This window comes from Lonchura striata, chromosome Z (genome assembly GCF_050655825.1).
Source record: "Lonchura striata isolate lonStrDom1 chromosome Z, ASM5065582v1, whole genome shotgun sequence".
Taxonomy (NCBI): Eukaryota; Metazoa; Chordata; class Aves; order Passeriformes; family Estrildidae; genus Lonchura; species Lonchura striata.
In genome coordinates this window covers 72,939,607-72,963,953 of record NC_140740.1, presented here as the reverse complement: position 1 = coordinate 72,963,953, position 24,347 = coordinate 72,939,607, and the positions used below count along the sequence as shown (strand labels likewise).

Below are 24,347 nucleotides of genomic sequence, written 5' to 3'. Positions count from 1 at the left end.
CTTCCGGCGGCGGGGCCGCACTTACTTCCGGCGGCGGGGCAGCACTTACTTCCGGCGGCGGGGCCGCACTTGCACTTACTTCCGGCGGCGGCGCAGCGGCGGCCCGGCCTCGCCTCACGGAGCGGCTCCCGGGAGAGCGGCGCGCAGCTTCCCACAGACTTCCCGCGGCACCGTGAGCAAGCCACGGGTAATCTGGGCCTGCCTTTGTCCGTTAAAAGGGATTTGTTTGTTTGTTTGTTTTTTCCTTACGTGTGTGATAGAAGCAGTTTATTTTACTCAGGTTGTAACAATCACTTTAATTTTTTCCTCAAGTCTAATGTTTCTGGGAAATAAAGTCATATTGTAGCTTGTTCTTAGCTTGGTATAAATCTGGTTTCGTGTGGGGTTTTTTGTTGCGACTAGGCAAATATTCTGAAGCATCATTTCACATGGAGGATACTCGGATACTCCTGCTGACTTAATAATGCAGTTTGGTTTAAACATCCAGGTGCTGTTGCATATTCGTATATACTTCATGGTTATCCATGCGTTCTCTTTAAAACAAAAAACTCTGTCATACATTTTATTTAAAACAAGAAACTTTGTTTGCTGTATGTCAGCTGTTTCCTTTAATCTCTATGGCATCTTCGAGTCTGAGCAAGGCCTGAAGAAATTAGTTTCTTCTGATAAGAAGCCATAAATTCCTCTCCTTTGGAAAATTTAGGTGTTCCTCGAAGGGAGTATCTCATTCCTAAAAAAAAAAACCTCCCCCCACGTATATAGTCTCTATTTTAACATTATGTTGGAACCTAAAACTATATTTAACACACTACTTAAGAGAATTAATACAGCATAACTTTCTAACATTACACATATAATAGTCATTGTAATATTTGCAAAAAGCCAATCATAAAATATGCATTTTTCACAGGTGCTGAAGCATAAATGGAGGTTTTGGTCACTAACTTGGTGACAACAACAAGGTTGCTGTTTCACTGGTGTTTTGGCTGAGAAAACTAAATGGCATAAGCTTAAATAAAGTTTGATTTTTTAATGCATTGTTTTAGCAGAATGTTCTTAACCAGTGTTATGTCTGTTCAGTTGCAGTTTGTCCAGAAATTTTAGCTTGGCTGACCAGAATTGTTCCTGCTGGAAACAATGAAGCATCTTTTTGCCTGAAGCTTGTACAGGACTGTTATCATGGCATCTTCAACAAACTTAGATGTCGGGGCCCAGTTAATTGTGGAAGAATGTACCACCAGCTACAGCCTTCCACCCATGCCAGACATTAAAGTGGAGCATCAGCTTGACGCCAGCACAGAGGAAGGCCCAGCTCAGAGTGTCACCATGGGGATGAAATTCATTTTGCCCAATAGATTTGACATGAATGTCTGCTCACGATTTGTGAAGTCTTTGAATGAGGAAGACAGTAAAAATATCCAAGATCAAGTCAACTCTGACCTTGAAGTTGCATCTGTCTTATTTAAAGGTTGAATTTATGGTACAAAATATTATCTGTGTACTGTGTCATCATGGTATTATGTTTTGTAAAAAAGAGCTTCTGCATTGTATGCGTATTGGTCAGTTTTCTAAGATGTGTTCCTCTAACATTTTTGTAATATGCTTAATAGATAATTTATATAAAAGTTTTCTCCAGTATTAATTTTTATACTACATATTAGATATTTATATTAACTGAAAAATAAGAGGCACAAAAAGTCTTTTAAGCTAGTAAGAGCTGATGCTAACTAGGAAAACAAGCTGCTTCTGTATGGTACATATGCTTCTTTACGAAACACTACTGAAAGCACTTTATGAACCCTTCAGTAGCTTTCAGCAACACGTTGTATCTTTTCATGAGGGTGATGAAGGATAACATAGGCCACGTGTGTTTTGTCACTGTGGCTGTACAAAGCCTCTGGTCCTAGCGATGGGCTTGCCACTGTGGCTTCACACTCAAAAGAAAATGCTGCTCCAGGGCTGGATCGCTGCAGCTAGTCCCACCACTACTGGTGTGGGATTGATCCATGTTTTTTCACAACTAAGGATATTGACAAAATTAGGACTTCCATCTACTTCCCCTTAACAGTTGTGGTTTCTAGCACTTGTTGTCATATTTCAGGCCTTTGATGGTGTATCTTTTCAAGAAGTCAATGTCACTTATTTCCTGTAAAAAATGCAAACACAGGCCTCCTCTGAATTTCAGTGGTTTCACTGACTTATGTTGTTTGGCTGAAGTTCAGCCACTGTAGTTTTCAAACTTTTTTGATTCTGCCCCAAGTGCTCACTAGCAGAGCTGCAGGTCTGGGTGGCAGATTTACACCCATCAGCAATAGGGTAGCTTTTCTTAGGTAACATTTCTAAGTCCCTTAGAAGTAGTGCTGCAAATCCAGGGACCACAGGTCAAAATCTGTGGTAATCTTAATTCAGTACATTCTGTGGTAATCTTAATTCAGTGATTGGCATACAAAACATAATTTTGTTTCTTGTTACGCTCTACTTTTTTAAATTAGTCTCCCTGAATTTGTGGTTGCATTTATGATCACAAAGTTCTCTATGGTGTTAATTCAGTGTGTGTGTTAATTAGCTTCTGGTCATTAATTACTGATGCACTCTGGTGTCAAATCAATTAAGCCAATATGGAGTTTAACCTTCAATATGTCTTTTAAGTATTTAATCTCAAAACCAAAAGCTACTTTTAAGAATTACAAGCCAAGACAACATATAAATATATTCTGTAACAAAATGCCATTAGCTTCTAGGAGAAAGCAGGAAAAGTTAATATGAAGGAACACATCAGTAGTGAATGACTTCCTGAATTCTAAGCAATGACCTGCTGCTGCATTTTATATAAGTTAGTGTGTAACCTGTCTTCCTGCTGGATAAGTATTCATCAGGCATTCATAATGCTGTTAAAATTTTATCCAGAAGTGGGAAGAGCCCTGGTGAAGAAGGTTAATGAAGGTTGTCTCCACTCGTGCAGTGGACTGGTTAGGGAGCAGGCAAAGGCTGAGCACGTACCTGAGAGCATGTCTGACCAGAGCTGCATCATGTTATTGCCTTGGAGAATGTTTATAAGAAGATGACAAGTTAAGTACAGCCTTCTTACATAATAAATCCATGCCAGGCATGTTGAAAAATCTAGACAAAGGCTTACCTCATTTAGATACTAACTTACCTTTGGGTGACATTATGCCATATTGAACATGTAAAGTAGCATAATTGTTTTATGCTAGAAATTAATGCAGCCCTTTATTCAGCTTTCACAATACACAGTAGGAAAAGCACATGTCATAAAGCTTTCTTAACATGGATTTTAAAGGTTTTGTGATACTGGTGCTTTGCAGTTTGAAGTAGAATCTATGGCTTGTTTTTAATGCTCTTAGTACTGAAATCCTCTGTTTTTTGTTCAATGTAGCTGAATGCAACAGCCACGCTTCTCCTTCCCCTGGTATCCAAGTAAGACATGTTTATACTCCATCAACTACTAAGCATTTCTCACCAATAAAACAATCAACTACACTAACTAACAAACACAGGGGAAATGAAGTCTCTACAACACCTCTACTTGTAAACTGTAAGTACCTTTGTGCTTTTATATTAATAATTATTTTGTGAACTCTGTGTTGGATGCTTGACAAATTTGTGCAGTTTTTTCTTTGCTGTTGCAATGAACCTAAAGGTAGGAAAAAAACACTGAGATAGTCCTGTCTATTTTCCCATGGGTCCAACCATAAAATAGTCATCCACCTAATGTATGGAATTGATGACTGAAGTTTATTTTCCAGAAGAAAAAAAAAAAACAGGAAAACCCTTGCCAATACATTTTAAATTTTAAAAATTAGATTCTAAGTTGTAAGTTAATGTACTTCATGCCCATGTTTTGAAAACTTGTGCATCTTAAAATTAGGTGATTGATAAATGCTGCAGGATACTTAAGATATAATGTAAGTATACAATACTGCAAATGTCATGATTGTCACAGATCTTGAAAATCAAGGAAGCATTATTTCTGGTGGGATTTTTTTTCTGAATTGTCAAGCACTGCAGTGTAAGCCACTGAACAAAATACACCATCTTTCTGAGATGAAACTCAAGTTTCATGTAGTAACTTGGACGAGGACAGTGAACATTTACGGTTAATGTAATTATTAGCTAATTTTGTTACTACATCATGTGGATAATTTATTACATTTATCCTCTTGCCTGATCCAAATTGGAGTTATCAAAACCATGCAGCCATGCAGTTTTCTGTGGGATTGGAGGTTTTTTTCTTCATAATCTCTGAAATAACAAAAAAATCCCACAGTCTTTTGTTTTCCCCTTTATATATCAAGTCGTGTGTAGTTTTGTAATGTCTGATCCATTCCACATTGTAGTGAGTGAGAGTCACACTAGAGGCTTTCTTTGTTGACTAGTAGGACAGGTCTTCTGATGATTCAAGTGTGATTTTTAAATTAAACATACTTAATTTACCAAAATTTGTTTATTTTAATTTAACAAATGGGTCTTAAATAATCTTGGGTTGCTGACCAAACTGCAGTGAAGAGAGCATGTTATTTTGTAAAGAGTCAGTATAGGAAGTATCCTTGTTTTCAAGAATGACTGTTGCATTGGTTTAAAAATCACCTAAACCTATGAAACTCTACAGAAAATTTTCAGTGTTTAATTGTGATTTAAGTTCAGAGCATAAAGTGAAATCATTTATACTCTCAATTCTAAGTTTGCACTGCTGAAGCCAGTGGACATGTTATGCTCAGCTCTAAATTGAGCAGTACGAAAAGTGGTGTATGTAACACATGCTTTTGCTTCCTTTTTTGCAGCTTTATCAGTTCATCAGCTGGCTGCTCAGGGAGAAATGTTATATCTGGCCACACGTATTGAACAAGGTGAGACAGAAGGAGGTTAAATGCCTTCTTTTTTTCTTTGGGCCATTTATATGCTGTTGTGTTTGACCTGTTCACCAAAGCTGTAAAGTCCTCAATTCTGTTACAAATTGGAGGATATTTGATGTATCTATTCTTTGCAGATGTGTATTGTTGTTTTGTACTGATCTATTACTCACTCACTGTATCATTTGCATTTTAAATTAAAACGTTAAGGTTAGTACCAGTAGGTAAATCCCTTCATCTCCCTGTTCTCTAGCTATATAGGTAATCCATGGTACTAAGAAAGGAATATGTTAGTTCTGTCACAGCAATTTATTTCATTTTATTTTTACTTTATCATATAAAACATACTTTGTTAATGGTGGCTCTCCAATTCTATTTAATCAATCAGCAGAAAGACCTGCATGTTGCTAATGTAAGCCATGACTTACACCTGCAGTCTAGTAGTAATACACATTCTGAATAGTGTGGCATTTGTGTGTCCATAGTACATATACAAAATTTCAGCTCTCCCTAACATATTTATGAATTTAGTAACATTAGTAGTGTATTCTTTCTGATCTAATAGTACTCACCCATGCTTTCAGGGCATCCTTGTTGAAATGGTTACTGGAAAACTGGTAATAAGTCACTGAGTCTAAATACTTTGTAATGAGCAATGTATATGAAAAACAAATCAATTCTGGAGTGTTGGTAGCAGTTAAAAAGGCTTATTTTGGTGCTATGATAAGCATGGAATTTATAAAGTACTTAGATATAAAAAAAAAAAAAGCTGAAATATTTGTTAGCCAGTTGTTAAAAGAAGTTATTTTCTTCTTCCAACTGCATTTAATGTAGACTTTAATTATTTTCACAGACCATCTTATTGATTACCCAAATTTCGTTGGGAATGGAATTGCTGTACAAGTTCATTCTTTACAAAATTGTGTGGCTCGCTCTATTGAAAAAGAACAGTCTACAGTAAAATACAAGATGTACCTCTTTATTTTTCAAACATCCTTCTTTACAAAGGTGAAGCCCAGATTACAGGCAACTTGTAATTTTCTGAGTAGAAACAGAGTTTGATTTATAGAGGTTAAAAGCTGAAATTTTAAATTATTAAACTAAAGGCTGAAATTTTTCTTCAGTCAGTTGGATGTGTTTTTCTCTCTTGGACCGAGATATAACCACCACCACCACTGGGACAGAATTTTGTTTTTAAAATTGAGAATGACAGGTCACACTGGTTCCTGGTGAATAAATGTTACCATCAACACATTTCATCAGCTGATACAGTGCAGTGAGAAAAGTATTACTAAGTTACATATTTTTCTCTGAACAGAAAATTTAATCAATCATAAGGATGAAGAAGGATTTACTCCTCTGATGTGGGCTGCAGCTCATGGGCAGATAGCAGTAGTGGAATTTCTCCTCCAGAATGTAAGGAAAAAATCACAATTGATTTTGAATTCATTTACTCTTCAGTTTGTTTTGCATTCCAAAGTTTGTCAATGCTGCTACAAGCTTAAACATTTTAAAGTTAAGGTCTATGTAAAACCTCAAATTGGCTTATTTTTTTAAATTGGTACTTTATTACAGGGTGCAGATCCTCAGATTCTGGGGAAGGGGCGAGAAAGTGCCCTCTCACTGGCCTGCAGTAAAGGATACACTGATATTGTCAAAATGCTGCTCGACTGTGGAGTTGATGTCAATGAGTATGACTGGGTAAGATTCTAGCTTAAATTTAGTCACGGAGTGCTCTGGTCACAAAATTGAAGCAGGACATAGCACTGGCCTGAGTTTAAAAATTGTTCTGCCTCTTCTAAAATACCTGAGAGTTTCAAAACTTCCATAGGATAGAAGTTGATGGTACTAGTTCTGACTTCGTGGTAGAAAGCAAATGAGAGTAATGGTGACTTCTTGTAGAAGTGTGATCTTAGCATTTGAACAATATACAAAAATTATGGAAGCTGTCAAGATCTAAAATTGAATCTCATTTTTAAAAAACTTACAAAGTCTCTTACTGGTACATGGAAGCATATTCCAATTACAGTTGTGGACTGCTTGATCATTAAGTGTCTGAGGTATTTCTCCGCTTTTGCAGAATGGAGGGACACCCTTGCTATATGCAGTACATGGGAACCATGTGAAATGTGTAAAAATTCTTCTCGGTAAGCAGACTGACCAAACCAAATTATCATTGATGTATCATCAGTTCTCATTGTCAGAAATACAAGATTCTATCCCTGTTTTACATAGAAAGTGGTGCTGATCCAACTGTTGAAACAGATGCTGGCTATAATTCCATGGATTTGGCTGTAGCCTTGGGCTATCGGAGTGGTGAGTATTGCAAATGTAAACCCTTTGAAAAAATACTAATTTTTGCAGCTCCTCATCTGTGTAGCTGCTGGAGTGGCCTAGTAGAGGTTTTGCAGCTCTTAACATATTACCTGTCCTACAAGTCTTAATAATCCTAAATGCATCAGACCAAAATGGGTAGGTGCTTCCACTCTTCTTTCAGAAAGTCAGGTAATTAGTAAGAAAATGTCCCTGACTGGCACTGTATCACTGGACACAAATAATGGTGTATAGGGCTGATGCAGCCATGACTCAGATAAGGCCTGAGCCTGTCACTCTACTTGACTGGCATGATGTTATGTAGTTTGCTAAACGCTGTTCACTCAGATCAGCTCTAGCTCTAGTTTTTCTTGGAGGCAGGCAGTAATCAGTGAATTATACTATCTGGCTTGGTGTGGAAACCAGAAGCAAAGAAGAGCAAAAAACCAACAAGGTTTTTTCCCTCATTGCTGGTGTCATTTTGAAAGCTGTGAAATGTCTGCCATTACAGAAATGAATGGAATCCAAAAGTAAGCCCAGAAATCTATGTGTAGCTTCTCCGAGTACAGCCTTGTCCTTATGAATGAGCCAGTGCCATGGTTTAACCAGGAGAGCTGAGCCCCATCATGCTCAGTTTATGTGGTTACTTGGGAAGACAAATGACATCACCACAAATGTCCCCTCCTTTCCTTCTTCTTTCCCCCAAGCTATACACTGAGCATGGTGTCACATGGTCTGGAACATCCCTTTGCTCAGCTGGGGTCACCTGTCCTGGCTCTGTCTCCTCCCAACCTGCCAAGCACCCCCAATCCCCTCCCCAGTGTAGCAGTACCAAAAGCAGAAAAGGCCTTGGCTCTGTGCAAGCTCTGCTCAGCAATAACAAAAACATCTCTGTATTATCAACTCTGTGTTCAGCACAAATCCAAAACACAGCCCCATAGCAGCCACTGAGAAGAAAATTAACTCTACCCCAGCTGAAACCAGCACAGCACAACTTCACAGGCCTTTACATAGAAGACTGCTTCAAGAGCTCAATCTTCCAAGTGTTTCAGAGAACTTTCTCATAAAGGTTTTTGCCTATTTTCTCTTTGTAGGCTAAGAATTTCCTTTTCATGTGCTATCAGTCTATTCAAATAAAAAAAAATTATGATGACCCCCAAAAATATTGTTTGCCTGTCTGGGTGTATTGTTTTTCGTTATCTAAGGCTTTTATTTTCTGAAGGAATGCTGATTTAGTCACAGAGTTAATTTATACATGTCTGGTTTTTATTAAATGATTGCACAGTTCAAGCGGATATCTACTAGTGTGACTGAAAATACAGAAAAAATAAATACTAACCTCATATCTTTCTCTGCTTTAGTTCAGCAGGTTATTGAGTCTCATTTATTAAAGCTACTTCAAAATATCAAGGAATAGTGGTTGGCTCTTCTGCAGGTGTCACATCTTGGCTTGGAGATTTGAACTGCTGTTTGCCTCTAATCAGTAACAAGACTTGGTTGTTTTGTAAATTTACCTCAGTGAAACTATTTGCTGGGTTGAGTTAAGCTTTTTAGTGTTCTTCCTCTTCTTTCACTGTTAATACAAATGTGCAATGTCATCATTTTCTTAAATACATTTTATATCATTTTAGAAGAGTCAGTTGTCATACATTAAATATTTTGTAAATAAACACAGTTTTGACCATCTAAATGTTTACACTGAGTGCAGTGGGTGCCACTATGCCAAGTGTCCTTCATCATCACATCATTGATACCTGTTCACAGGAAGAAATATGTTTAGATATTGAGGGATACCACCACAAAATATGTTGTTAATAATATGTATTGATATGTACTGTTTATAATACCAAAATGTGCACTGTGTGTGAAGTTTTTGAGACCCTCAGTTAACATTTATTCTGGCTGGAGCCAGAACAGGGTTCATTCTTGCAGTAGTGAGGAGGGGGCTAGGACCAAGAGCTGTGTAACCACATCTCGTTGGTAAGAGGAGGAGTTCCTTCCAGTCAGGGTGGACTGGTTGCAGTGGGGCCGGTGGAGCTCTGCAGTAAGAATTTTTGCATGTGAATCCCTCTCTCTTTTGTACATTGTTGTGGTTAATGTTTGTTTTTTTACCTCATTGCTGTGTCCAGTAAATTTTTCTTTCTTATCTCAACCTGTGAGCTTTACCTTTTTTGCCTCGAATTCCCCTTTCCATCTCACCCCAGGGGAAAGAAGAGAGGGAGTGGGCGAGCAAGCAAGTGGCAAAGAAAGTGGTAGTGCGTTTGAAGCATCTCAGTGGGAGCACTAAACTGGGCAGTGCCACTCATAAACCACAGCAGTTTTGTGTGGCACCCACTATGGGGCAGGAAGGATTGAGATTATAGATAAGATCAGAGGGGATTTGAAACAAATTTAATCTAAGCATTTGCTATATTAGGTAGGGAGCCACTGATCACAGTGTTGCTTGGTCTGTTGATGTGGGTGTTGTACCTAGCCCTTTGTATATTCCCTTATGTGCTCCTGATGCTATTTTTCAGAGGAGGGAGAGGGATCAGGATTGTTCTGTTGCTGTACTGTCTGACATCAGTTCATGGCATGATAACATCAAGGGGAGTGAGGCTTATTTGGGATGTGTATTCAGTGCTGCTCTCCTTTTGGGACTCTATTAATAGTAACCTTGATCTGGCAGGGGGGAACTGGTGGACATGATTTTCTTTTCACTCCTCTGTTAAAAGATCTTTTGAGAATTCTGAATCCCCTTTGGATGGTTAAGAAGAGCATGTTCTTGTTGCTAAGTCTGGCAGGTCTCAGTGTGCTCTACATCATGTTTAGATATTTCTAGGGAGATTATTTAGACATCTGCCCTATGGGTAGATAGTCATGAGTGGCATGTGTCACAATCCGCTTATAGCGGGGTGTCGTGATGGTTCGTTAGCCGATCCCAAAGTGCAAAAGACAAACAGCAGTTTAATCACAACAAATGCACATTTATTAGGGGCCAAACAATAAATGCAATAGTGGGGTCAGAAAAGAAATAAAAAGGATAGAGAGAGAGAGAGAGAGAAGGGGGGGATGGGAATAGCTACCAACACAGGCAGAGTCCTCACTGGTCCGGACAATGGGGATCCGTCTTGTTGTGTTGGGGAGAGTCTCCAAAGTTCTACCTATCCCAGGGGTCTAGTTATAGTCCACAGAGGGAAAAGGAGGGGAACAGGCAGAACAATGAGAGTCTATTGAAATTGCTGTGGGGGAACAGGTGTATTTACAGAAAATCATCTAGGCTGAACAAACACAATAAAGGATAAGTCCATTGAAGTTACTGGAGAAGAACAGGTCAGGTCATTCTCTCCCTTCGCCAACTGTTTGTGGTAGGAGTCTCAGTCTTTGGGGGAGAGAGTTCTTGATCTCTGTCTGTCACGGTGGTAGTGAGGCAGATGAGGGGTCTTCAGTGAGGGACCACCAGAGTCACCCCAACAGTTCATTTGGCTTAAAGGTGGAGAGTGAAGCAGGAATTGCAGTAGGCCGCTCCGTGCTGGGTCCACTCTGTGTCTTCGCCAAGTCCTTGCCAACTCCTTGCCAAGTTCTTGCCGGGCCTCGTTGGGAACAGCAATGTAACGGTACAGCGGCTGCGCCTGCACTGTTGCCTTCTCCAAGCCGGAACTGCAGAGGGAGAAGGGAAATCCTGCTCGTGGCAATCGGCAGGCAAATGAGTGAGGGTCTTCAGATGGCCTCTTACAGCATGAAATGTGGGAGAAAATGGGCCAGATTTTGAAGAATTACTGTGCTTCAGTGGTTTAGAAGTTCACCTGTGTCAGGAAAATTCACAAACACCAGAGATTATGTCCAAAACGTAGACAGAGGAGCCCTGCAACTTTATTCGAATAAAGGTGGAGAGTCCTCTGGGGCACATGCCTGTGAGGATTTCTCTCTCAGGATTTCAGAGGGCACAACCTCATTTTATCTTAAACTCCCGGCCACACATTTCCCTCTTCATTTCCCCATTGGCTGAGGTACTGTGAAGGTACAGCCTGGTACAGCCTTCCCAAACTGCCTACCCCATATGCCCGCTTGAGCCTGTCATTTTACCCCAAAATTCCGTTTAAGCTTGTGCAGACTCTTGTCTATCTCAGGAGCCAAGTTGTCTGGTCTCTGCAACAAGCCTGCTGCCTTGAATTCGACAGAGACTGTAAGACCCCCATTTGAAAGACATTATAACTCATACCTTTACCCATTAAATTTGTAAAAGGCATTAGCACACATCTTTCCTCTTACTCCTGAACAACTACGAGATCCTGATAAAGTCACGTAATATGTGAAGGAAAACTCATGTGGCAGTTCCAGAGAGGCACGACGTTATGCAATGTGCTGGACCCTGGCTACTGTATCCTGGACACTGCTTGTCTCTAAAACAGCATGCTCAGGGGAGAGGGGAGAAAGCAGACCTCCAGGCACTCAGACTGCAGCTGAACCAGAGGAGTAACCTGTGCTGATATTGTTGCAAAATATACCAAGGTTAATTTTTTTTTTTTATTTTACAACTTTAGCCAGGTTTGTTCACCTTTGCCCCAGAGGAAGGGAAAGTTTGTTTGCAGGTCATTGTCCCACTAGGTAAGGCCTGATGAGCTTAACATCTCAACAGACTGGAAGCAGTAGAGAAGAGGCACAAAAGATAACAGCCATCATCGGCCATCAAGGGCCATTAATGGAACATCGATTCCAAACATCCCTGGCAGGCCTGAAGCACCTGGACTCGGAAAGCAGAGATAAGAATGAGGACCTAATTAGCATCGGAGGCAAAGAGATTTGTAAACAATGAGAAATCAAGTGCTAAAATCTACATAACTTGGAATCCATGAACATTAAACCAATGAATCCTTGGATTTTGACTTGTATAAGGTTTGTGAAAAATCTGGTGAAATTCTTGTGTCATTAAATTATTTATGTTGCACATCTTGGCCAGAAGTAATGTCTTGATTATCTAACACTAAAAATGTTGGATAGTTTTAGTTTTTCCCACAGTTTAGGTGACAGTAGCAGTTGCCCCTACACAGAAGAAATCCAAGATCAAATCAGTTCACACAGGAAGACATGAGGAGCAAGCAGTAACAGGAGGAAGAGGCTGGGCCAGAGATAATCACCCCATTTCTATCCCTGGGTGAGCTGTGGGATGCACAAGAAGATTTCAGCCAGCAGTCAGGAGAGCCCCTGCCTGGCCTCATCCTGGGATATTGCAGCCCACGATGTACAGCAGACAGCAGTAAAGCCGGGCAACTGGGATCCCTGACTCTGGGATGTGGGCACTGACAAGAGGATTGGGAAGAGGACAGAAACTCAGACCCTGGAGGTGACTCCTGTCAAGCATGAAGGAAAGGTACGAGATCAAGCATGATCTAGTAGTGCACCCAAGCAGGTGGAATGCTATGGAAAAAGGCATCCAGTACCTGAGAGAATTAACTGTGCTGAACATAATCTATAGGAATTGGAATAATGAACAGGTAGATCCTTTTGTATGTGAAAAACACGTTCACTCTTCTGTGATAATTTAAAAAGTTTAATAAAGGACAATAGGAGACAAGGACTATAGAGCAAAAGTTATTATGGGCCAGGTGCATCTTGGCACTCAGGCAAATCCATACTGTGATACCCCTTTTCCTTTACATAAGCTTCTTGCATATTCGTAAGTCCCTTATGCATAGTAAACTTTTTCCAAAACTAGTTTACATGTTCCTAAATGAACTATTTAGCAAATCTTCTTGGGTCCACCTTTTTAGAGCATGCATGTTCCTTGGCTGTGGTTTTAGTCCATTCTTATCACCTCCAGTTTTTGGGCCTTGGTCCACACTGTTTTCAGATGGTGAGTGCTGATAGTTGGCGTATCTGGAGCAGGTGTCCATATATTCGTTGGCTGTTATCCCATCCAAACAGGCATTTTAACACAAGCATACTTATATCAGCTGTTATAAACGGGACCAGAGTCCCAGCACTAAAAGTGATTTTAGCATTTATTTTAATAAAAAAAGAAAGGCCTAAAGCATGGGGCCCGCTGGCTGAGCAGCAGTGTTCCTGTCGAGGATGCTGCAGCGCTGGCGCTGGGACTGCTGAGCAGCGCTGTCCCCCATGTTCCAGGTGGAGTGGCACAAATTCACTGGGTCAGATGCCCCTTTTTATCCTGTTTTCAGTTCCTCTGGATTGGTTTCTGTTTGGATCCTTCATTTGTACGAAGGTTTAAGGTGCTTGATTGGCCCATTACACTTTTGTCCAGTCTGGCTCATTTCGCTGGGGGGTGGTATGTTGAGACTGTATTTCTTATAACTACCCTTTTAACCCCTTTACAATATAATGACCAAGGTAACAGTACATGCTTAACAATTATCAACTGTTTTACAACAGTTTCTAATCTATTTTTTACATCAGCTATTTCACTACTATGTCTAGGCTTAATTAACAACAGAAATAAAAACTCTATAACAAAGTTACTTTAACAACACACATATAGAATCCATTTTAATATTTGCAAAAAGCCAGTATTATATATATATCTATAACAGAGTGAAAACACACTGAATGATTGGTGGTTTTATATATATGTGTTGTGTGTGCGTGTGCAGTTTGGTTGCAATGGAGAGGATATATGTAGCCATTTTGGTTACTGTTATCTATGGTAATAATATTAAAGCATAAATGTACCACTTGAGAAAATACATAAGGAAAAGAATGAAGAAAGAAATTCTAAGAGTAGAAAGGTATTACCACGATGAAGCTAGTGGCAAGACTTGATTGTTGCAATTTAGCTGTCCATTGGTTAAACTGATGTTCACAGTCTTCTAGCACCCTGACTGCCAGTGCTGGGGTGGATGTTCAAAGAGCAAGTCACTCCTACACGTCCTGCCACCAAAGCCACATGGAGTAAATGGGTTTTGCTGATCACACAGCTTGGTGTGCCTCCAATTCTCTCTAGTCTGCCGCAGGGTAAGGTAGTCTCACTGAGCAGTGTGTGGCTTCTGTGGGAATACTGACAGTACCTGACTTCTTTCCACCTGCCTTCCACCATTAGTTCTGGAACAACTAGGCCAATGCATTGTAGGTTGAAATTTCCCTGGTGCAAGAAAGTCTAATTACATGCACAGAACTAACTCCTAGCTCCTAAATATCCTTTATGCAATTGCTGAAAGCAGGTATCAGCTTGATGGAAAGCCACAGCCTCCTGCATTACAGCCTTCTTCAGCCATTGTAGTTCTTTGGATCATAGAATATTTCAAGTTGAAAGGGACCATATAGATCATTGAGTCACATTCCCTGCTCCTTGCAGCATGATCCCTATGGGTCCCTTCCAACTTGAGATACTCTGTGACTACTTCAGACTAAACCACATCACTAAGCATCATCCAGATGCTCCTTGAATGCTGACAGGCTTGGAGACCATTTTTCTAGGAACTTGTTCAGTAACCAACCACTCTCTCAATAAAGAGCCTTTCCCTCATGTTCACCCCGAACTTTTCCCTGATGCAATTTCGTTCCATCTCTTTATGTCCAAACTTTGGTTACCAGAGGGAAGATCAGTGCCTGCCTCTCCACTTCCTCACATGAGGAAGCTGTAGGCTGTCATAAGGTCACCTTAGTCTCCTCCAGACTGACCAGACCAAGTGACCTCAGCTGCTCTTCATACTGCTTTTCCCTCAAGGCCCTTCACCATCTTTGTGGCCTCCTTAGGACACTCTCCAATAGTTTTGTATCTCACTCACACTGTGGCACCCAGAACTGCCCCCAGCACTCGAGGTGAGGCCGCCCCAGTGCAGAGCAGAGCAGGACAATCCCTTCCCTTGCCCAGCTGGTGATGCCCCCCGAACACTCCCTGGCTGCCAGTGCACTGCTGACTCATGTTCAACTTTCCCCAGTCCAAACCCTCACATCTCTTTTTGTCAGGGTTGCTCTCCAGCCTCTTGTCCTCCAGTCTAGGGGATATCCCAGTGAAACTGTGCAGCAATTAAGATTTTGAAATTAGTTGAAAAAAACCAGACAATGTTAACTGATTTTCTGGGACTTCTGCACTTATTCAAAGCTACAATGAATGATGGGACATAGCAGTTTTGCACAAATATTAGATAAGCTTTTGAAAGAGACTTTTCAGCAGCTCACCCCCTACAGTACATAGGGGTTTTCCCCATGTAATGTTCACAGTTCCAAGCATTTCTCCACTGTGTCCACTAGAGGTCTGGCATTTACTGACATCTACACACCATTAATCTCTGCCTTCCTTCCCCAGTCCATGAGTAGTGAGCCCAACCTCCAAGTTCCTTTATTTCCTGTATAGTGTCTCTACTATGCTAATTTTTTCTGTTTGAAAATAAATCCATACACAGACCAAATGAGTACTATTTAAAGAATATGCACTGCGATTCTGATGAACAGGACTACTAGGCCGGAGAATAATCCAGCAAAGTTCTCTGAGTCAGAGCCAGAGAAATAATGAATTAAAAATGCTAACCTTGAAATAACAAAGTGACTGAATATACAAAAGGGGGAAATGCAGAAAAAATTCCAAACCGCCATGGATATAAAACCTGTATTTCTGGCTAAATTTCTCTCTGACACTATATACTGAAACATCTGTGGTACATAGAATGTGTACACTGGGTCAGAATTAACCTCTGAAAGGTGGTGTGAGAGCCAGTGCAGAGATGCATGATGCTGATCTGAAATGGAATCAGCCTTAAGGGAAGCAAAGCCAGAAAATGTAACTGACCTTGCAGGTTTTCATTAAATCCTTGCTCCATTATCTGTCCCCCAGCTTTGACACCTGTATTCTTACGTAGCATTTACACCAGTTTTATTAAATCTGTATGATTAAATCAGATTAAATAAAAAACAAATACGACATTCCTTGGAAGCAAGAGAGAAAAAATGTTTCATAATCAAAATCCAGAAAAATGTCTAAGTAATTTTAAAGTAAAATAAGATGACGTGCCAATTACTGTAAAGTTGCATATTAAAAATGCTGAGATTTAACATCCTTTGTAAAAACAAATGCTGAATTTCCACATTTGTTGAAAAGTAATGCAAATAAAAGGCAAATTGTGTCTCCTTGAGATACCATAACCTGAGCCATTTTTTCTCAAATTCCAAGACATCTCATGTATAGACAAAACCACATCAGTATGCTTAAAAACAGAATTTCCTTTTCATTTCATTTCATTTGTGTTACAGGAAAGTACTTGTTCTAAATAATGAACCTTCAATATCTGCTCTGTATTTTGTCTTGAATTTCAGCCAGCAATAAAATAACATACAGGAAATAAAACTAATTCTTAGCTATTGCTTCAAAACGTATCCCAGAAAATGTATTTTTTAATTACATGTGAAGACATTGGAATAGAGGAATGTAGATTAATGTTAAAAATAGGTTAGAAACTGTTCTAAAACAGTTGATAATTGTTAAGCTTGTGCTGTTACCTTGGTTATTATATTGTAAAGGGGTCAAAAGGGTAGTTATAAGAAATACAGGCTCAACATACCACCCTCCAGCAAAACGAGCCAGACTGGACAAAAGTGTAATGGGCCAATCAAGCACCTTAAACCTTCGTACAAATGAAGGATCCAAACAGAAACCAATCCAGAGGAACTGAAAACAGGATAAAAAGGGGCATCTGACCCAGTGAATTTGTGCCACTCCACCTGGAACATGGGGGACAGCGCTGCTCAGCAGTCCCAGCGCCAGCGCTGCAGCATCCTCGACGGGAACACTGCTGCTCAGCCAGCGGGCCCCATGCTTTAGGCCTTTCTTTTTTTATTAAAATAAATGCTAAAATCACTTTTAGTACCGGGAGTGTGGTCCCGGTTTTTACAATTAAGACAACACAATTTAAATTTCTTCCATCTTTTTGCTGCAGAATTTCAAGCAAGATAATCATCACACCACCTCACAAAAGAGTGAGTACAAAGGTGAAGATGGTAATCTTTCAGAAGCTGTTTCCTCCATCATATGTGTGCCCTTTCTACTATATAACATGGTGCTAAGGGAACATGGAATTGAATTTTTCTGAGGACCTTGCAGAGACCAACCAGCACTATTTCATAAGCTATGATTCAGACACCCTGAGGAAAATTTAGTCAAGAGTTAGCAAACAGGAAAAAAAAATTCCATGCAAAGAAAAAGCTTTACTCACAGGAAAAAAATCCCTATGTAAAAAAGCACACACAACGGGTGATTATGCAATATTAACAGCATGCTTCACTCCACAAACTCTGTGTTTCTCTGAAGCATGACAAAGAATTTTTGTTTTTCTTGGTGTAAATACTTCCCAGTATTTTTTTTTTTTTTATAGTGGCAAAAATTTTAAGTGGTGGGAACTTCAGCATTGGTTAAGTGTTTTGAAAGGTCAGCCTTCTGATTTTGTTCAGTGTATGATTTCTGTAGCCTCTGATGGCAGTGAGAAAACACTGTCTTAAGACAGACTTACCTTTGAACCACACCCGGCAGTGTTTCCTTGTCACAAAGACCAGAGGAGTTTGAAAATTCTGCAGCCAGAATCTTAATTCCAAGTTGATTTTCTCCAAAGTTTTTACCAAAAGCTCTTGCCAATGTAATTTCTTAGAGTAATTGTTCATATTTTACATTTGAACTTGAATGACTGTATACACTCTTTCAGAGTACTAAGATCTATATGTATCTATAATAAATTGCTTTTCCTGATTAACTAAATTATTTTTTGCCCAATTCAATGTACAGTATCTATACACAGATGCCATGAACTCTGCTCACAAAGCAGATTGCCAGCAGTTTCATGTAGTAGTAACAGCCAAATGCTTCAGAGCTGCAGAGTCTTTGTCTTATTCATTCCCATTTGACTTTGCAGGGTATTCTGGTTAATCATGTACAATGTTAGCATTACTATTTGCATGTAAATTTGATGAGCACTTTGTAACACTCTTCCCTGTCTGCTCTGGTTTTCCCTGGGGCTGTTACTAGTTCCACTCTGTTGCTTTCTTTGTTCATCTGTCTTGTACTTTGAATTCCCCACTTGTATTTCTGAGACAGTTACAGAAAGCAGCAACCTCCTGCCAGACCTTCCCAGGGTAGAGCATAATCTCCCTTCAGCCCTCCTGTGGGTTTTTCCTTGGCATTAAAAAAAAAAAAGTCTGTATCATACACTTCCTAATGCCACACAGGGAGCAGGTGCCCACAGCAGGAAGCCAAGTGATGGAAGATGAAGCCTCTGCTCTTCACCTTTTCTATGATCCATGGGAGACGATCTTGGCTCCACACTGTGGCTCTAGAGGAAAACTCTGTCCCAGGGCCATGCTGGAAGTGCCCCATGACATTTTTCCCCCCCAAGTTGTTAACCCAATGGTATTCCTGCAGTAAGAAATAACATTGCACAACTCCAAGATGAAAATCAGTCACTGGACCTTACTCTTAGCTGAGAAACAACATGAGTAAAATTTTTATTTCCAGCATGCACCAGTTTTACATTTCTAGAGCAACTTCTTTGTGCCTTGGTCCTACAATCTACCTTTAAGCAATCTTGAATCTTGTTTCTTTAAACCCCGATGATGCTTAACTCAGCCTGAGGAAACAGCTGTAAACTAATGCCAGAACTATTACTCATCTTCCATAACTGTTTTATAACAGTACTTGGAACAAAAAATGTCAGAAGTAGAGCAACCTTGCAAGTTTATCCTAATTCTAGGTGACTTGTTTTGGCTAAGCAGTTCACATTCACAGCTCTAGCCTATGCCTAGCATCAACCAGATGTAACTCCATGTTCTCTGAAGGAATGAGGGATGGGGGGGGAAGGCTGTATTTACTCAAAGACTCAAGTATGTTCTGCATTTTTAACTAATAATTTAATGCCAGGGGTATTCCAGTAGTTTTTCCTGAACACTGTAGACAAGACCTTTTTCCTTTACAACAACAGTATAAATCACTGGAGTGCAGACACTGCCCATCACTAGAATGATCATCATTAGTATTGTTATAGCAGTTCCGCTCGCATGCACCTCCTGCTGTGCAGCACATAATGCTTTCAGGAAGTACACTGCTCCATCTGGCAATGAATGTGTAACTGGGTGAATTAGGAATCCAGTCACTTGGAACTTTAAAGATCAAAGATATTGTTAGGGGTTATATATTATTATAGTCCTAGGAATGACGTATGAATAGATCTTTCTGTTGAGAGTTATTTGTCACCAAATTAAGCTAGCAACTCTCCAGGCATACACGACTGTAAAGCATGTCAGTCCATCTTCAGCAGATGAGCAGTGATGAGGCCAACCATGTACGCAGAAATCAGCAGGGAAGGTTGCAAACCCCAACAGAAAGGAAGATGTAAACTGGACACAGCAACAAGGTGGATTACAGTTGTGGGACTGCACTGTATGGCTTATCCTTTTCCTGAAAGAATAAACCTAGAGTAATCCCTAAATAATCCTCTGAAAAAAAAATCCTGACCTCCATTGTGGGAGATATTGTTGCGATTCATTATGTAAATCAATTGCACATGCTCTTTAGTACTGAAATAAAAGCATAACAAATACAATCACATCACATGCTTTTCACAGCCTACAAAATCTTCTAGCACATCAGCAGTTCTATTTCATAAATAGAAAATGAAGCTTACAGAACAGCATCAGTTTCACACCAGTTCTAGTATATACCATTGCCAAGTATTTTAGGAGGACTTATCATATCATCCAATGGTTTGATTCAACCTTGTGTATTACTGTCCACTAAAGGACACTGAATGATGTGTAGTTTGCGGGCACATTTGATGTGCCAGAACTTATTTAGGCTTCTAGCACCACAGAATGTCTGTCTTAAATGTTACAATCTATGGGATTCAACACAATTGTTTCTGAAAATGTATCACAAAAATAGTTTGCTTATCTACTCTGCAACTGTGGTATAATGTCTATGCCAAATATATGGTAAAATCACAGGCATAACAACATCACCATTGTCTCTTCTTTTGTTTAGAAGCAGTATGATTCTTCTGTTCACACAAAACTGTTTCCAGAAGGTCCACAGCATCTCAAAAAAATGAATCGGTGCATCCTTGAAGCCTTGCATCCCCACTGGAATTTAATTTACAGCCTGCTTACATAGTTTGTCTGTCAAATATATTGTATATTCTGATGAAACCACAGAGTTGCCAAGGTGGAATATAATCAGGAGTAAAAACAACACCAGGTTTTGAAATAAATAATCACCTATTTCCAAGGTACAAATTATTAAAATAGGACAATGCTAAAATATGAGGAGCAAATATAACATGAATAAACGGTCTGTTGTACAAATGCAGGGGCTGATGCACTAAAGCAGAATGACAATCCATCTAGAATACAGATCCTGACAGAGGTCAGCCTAGACACCAGTGTATACGTGCACAAGGTCACATCTGAGCAAGTCTGAATTTTGTATGCTGGTGGAAGACGATGACTCAGTGAATCCTGAGACCTGTAAGCTAGTCTAGCTTCTACACAGTAAAAACATCCCCACCCCCAACGCCCCCCCCCAAAAAAAAAAATCTTAAAGATCATCACCCCCGGGTAGTAATTACTGGAGCATGAAATGCTGCAGATGTACATGGGAATTGTTTATCCAAATGTTGCCCCCAACATATGCTAAAGGCAAACCCCAGCTACATGAGCTGGCTATGCTGGTTTCACACTGTTTAGGAGCTTCCCTAAAACAGAACTGTGCTAACTACTGATTCCTAACACTAACTGGTGCAAAGCAGCTGGGAGGGAAAAAAAGGAATTGTCAAATTAACTCCTCCCTACTGCTTTGAATACCAACTGTCCCTGGGACAAAAACTTGTAATGAACATCTCAAATCAATAAACCTGTCACTCTGCTGACATAATTTTCAAATTTTTAACTTCATTTCATTTTTAGTTCATGTTTGAATCCTCCAAACACTTGCATTCACATAACCCTCACCATATATTTATGTAAGGCTCATGCTTGTTGGGGGCACATGAATGCCACAAATCTAACACAGAATGAGCTGACTGACCTGGACAGGTGAAGCCAAACAATTTTAGAAATTAGCACAAATTCAGAAGTCTTTAAGATGCAATTGTTCATTATAAGTGTTATAAAAATGGCTCCTAACCACTTACGTCTGCTCACCATGCATCTTAGCTATGTTATATGACTCTAGTGAGGCATTATTACTTTTAATTCCTCCTAGTTCTGCAGAAGCTACAATACTGAAGAGACAAGGAAGATATTAATCACCCCATAGATTTTAACATCATTCTACTCTACTGTGACTACCAGTGACAGTCTCTGTGCAATACTACAGACTTCATGCCAACCACCAATGTCACACAAGCATAGATTTTGGCACCCTCAACCATCTTTCTTTTTACAGGCACAAGAGGGCAAGAAGCCCTTGTACATCAGCTGGGTCCTCAAAGGTAGCAGTAGTCTTGCTTACACACAGTTATTAGAAATCCATCACAAAACAGCAACTCACAAGATGCTACTATTGAGAGATCTGATTATACTCAGTTACATCTGCATTTGCCTGATGCCATTACGGGAAGTAACAGGAAAGAATAGCAGGACCCGTCACAGTCCATGAAGAGGCAGCTTAAATCCATAGCCCCTCTGTTCTTTCGACAACTTCAAACCTTGCTTAATCTTATTGCATCATTTTAAAGCAGTGATAACATGCAGGTGCCAAAACTTGCCACAAGTTACATGTTGCTTGTGAAGGAGGATACTTATCAGGTATGCAAAGCTGAAGTTTTTGAGATTCCAGCATAATCCTTATAGACATTATTAACTCAGGTACAACTTACATAAATTGTTAACTCAACTTCACGTGTGCTCTAAAAATTTGGAGTAGGATACAACCCATTACTATATTTTTCCAGAAAAAGGAAAAAAAAAGCACCGTCCAATAGAATTGCAGAACAAGGATCTCAAGTGCAGCAGATACTTCCATGTTTATCTGCCAGTAACCTGCAATGCACATCAAATCCTTCTGTGAAGACATGCTGCAAATCTTGCTTATTGTGTATCAAAACTAAAGTCTTTGCATGATCAAACTGAGCTTCAACCAATCTGAACAGCAGCAAGATATCCCGGAATTCTGTCTTCCACCCATGCAAGAAATTATAGACATAAGCCACAATCATTAGTGCCTATACCATTACAACACTAAGTGGCCAACAATTGTTCTGGCTTGTTTGGATTCACTAGCAATGCAAAACACTGGGCTGTAACCTATTACTAATCCCTGCCTTACACAAACGTTGTTCAAATGGCTTTTTTTCAGTACCAGGATACCTTAGGTGCAATGTAAATGTAATGTAAATTACATCTGTTAAATGTCTTATTTTAAAAAACAGATTACAGGATAGTAACAGCATTACATAAAATGTCTTCCTTCTATTCAGCAATATTTTATAATGATAATCCATGCACAGAGTATTAGCAGAGCATTTAAAACTTTCATGATGAAACTGTAGGTACCATGTCACCAAGAAACCACAGCTTAAAGTCAATTAGAATACACAAAAATAGTTATACTCCTGATTCTCAGAGCTTCCATATACATCCACCCTTCATCCATCTTTAAAGTTACTGAGTTCATCTCACAGTCAAACTGATTGTGGTACTCCCTCATGCTACAGACAGTTCAAGCCAAGCTAAGTAAGCTTGGCTCAGCTGCACTGTAAGCAACTTTTTATGTAAAATAAGACTTCCTCTCGGAGTCCAATCTCTGTTACTGATCAGGATCTTACAACTATCATATCCAGTAGAAAACATTTTCAGCAACTCTCACAGATGTGGCTGAAATGATAGAAAACTAAGAAAGAATAGCTCAGAAAACTTAGAAGCCACTTTACATGTATTAGTTAAGTGCAAGACATGCTGAGTACTTATTAATATTTTAAAATACATAGCTTAGAAATCCGTCCTTTTTACACAAGCCACCATCTTGCCAGTCACTTAGAGCTGTAATAATTTAGTCATTATCAACATGGACCTCCTTAGATCTCTGTTGAATATTAACTCTCCAGCTTACTGACTTGCTGAAATCCATTCCCACATTTAAAGGAGAGAACAGCTTGTTATTCCAGCTGAACCATTACCCATTTAGGTTTTCAGCAGATACAGTAGACAACTTGACTGTTGTCTGTATGATGTTTCATCCACAAAACAGAATATCAGCACAAAATTTCAAAGAGGTGGCAACTATACTTAACTTCCCCCACACTCCAGACAAACCAATACAAGAAGATACACAAGCACTGATTTCACATTTAAAGTATTGAGCTGTGAACATTTTAAAACACAAGTTTTTTCTTTGTCATGCATGTTAAATGTGCACTACAAATTACATTAAATTCTCAATGATTACTTCTCCTAAGAGACAAAACCACAGACTCACAAGACTTTAACAAAAAAGAACAAACATGTAATAATAATGTAAGGTGGCTTCAAGAACTTTAAAACCAGTATTACTTTAAAACCATAGTTAGAAGCTTTTCATATGTACACCACTAGCTTAATAAAACACACAACTTCACCATCTTCCAAAAGGTTTCTGTTGTCTGGGTTTTGATATTAGAATACAATAATTTTAAAACAATGCAATGCCCTTAAAGCATAAGAATAACAATTATGAAAATATTTCCAAAAATCTGTTCCAAAAGTTATGAAAAACCTCACTAGAACCACCACTGCATTGAGTTAAACTATTTGAGAGCTTAATGTGATAGAACCTTTAGTCTTTTAAAAATAAAAAACTCGGTAGACACAGGCATTTGTTTTCATTTCTCCATTGTCCAAAATATTTGGAACGGAGAGCCATCTTCCTTGAGTAAAACTAGAGATACAAATACGTAACAGCATAAATTACAGTATGGTTACCCAGAAGTTCAACCTGACAAAAAACATCAGTGCAACTATTCTCAGTTTCTAGTAATTAATGACAGACTAGGAAAACCAGAACCAAACTCCTTACCAAGAGAAAAATAATCATGCCATTGAGTCCAGGACTGAACAGTAAGTTAAACATGAATAATACTATAACCTAACCAGATAGGTACTTTACTTCCATTTACACTCTGCTGTAGTCAAGAACATATTTTGCTCATACCTTTATCCTCAGTCTGAGTCTGAAGATGCAAATTATGCCAATATTTCCTGACTGGGAGTGTACTGGGA

General features: G+C 39.4%; 1 protein-coding gene across 3 annotated transcripts; it reads left to right on the top strand.

The window, feature by feature from the left end:
* Positions 1–77: 77 nt before the first annotated feature.
* ANKRA2 (ankyrin repeat family A member 2) lies at positions 78–9,336 on the top strand. 3 transcript variants are annotated; one of them, XM_021531802.3, is made up of 9 exons: positions 78–187; positions 1,081–1,468; positions 3,398–3,556; positions 4,803–4,868; positions 6,190–6,287; positions 6,447–6,572; positions 6,952–7,018; positions 7,107–7,187; positions 8,546–9,336. In XM_021531802.3, the coding sequence occupies exons 2-9, from the start codon at positions 1,180–1,182 to the stop codon at positions 8,599–8,601; spliced, it is 942 nt and encodes a 313-aa protein (XP_021387477.2). In that variant the 5' UTR covers positions 78–187; positions 1,081–1,179; the 3' UTR covers positions 8,602–9,336. The 3 variants fall into 3 exon arrangements, with proteins under 3 accessions (XP_021387477.2, XP_085423831.1, XP_021387476.3); XM_085567705.1 differs by lacking the exon at positions 8,546–9,336 and adding an exon at positions 7,892–8,347; XM_021531801.3 differs by lacking the exon at positions 8,546–9,336 and having other exon boundaries at positions 7,107–7,468.
* The last annotated feature ends 15,011 nt before the right edge of the window (positions 9,337–24,347 follow it).

What these genes read in the sequence shown, in the direction of transcription:
- ANKRA2 (XM_021531801.3), top strand. Translation starts at nt 1,180, where the DNA reads ATGGCATCTTCAACAAACTTAGATGTCGGGGCCCAGTTAATTGTGGAA. An exon ending in TGCATCTGTCTTATTTAAAG is followed by an intron (nt 1,469 to 3,397) that starts GTTGAATTTATG and finishes TGTTCAATGTAG; the next exon opens with CTGAATGCAACAGCCACGCT. An exon ending in AACACCTCTACTTGTAAACT is followed by an intron (nt 3,557 to 4,802) that starts GTAAGTACCTTT and finishes CCTTTTTTGCAG; the next exon opens with CTTTATCAGTTCATCAGCTG.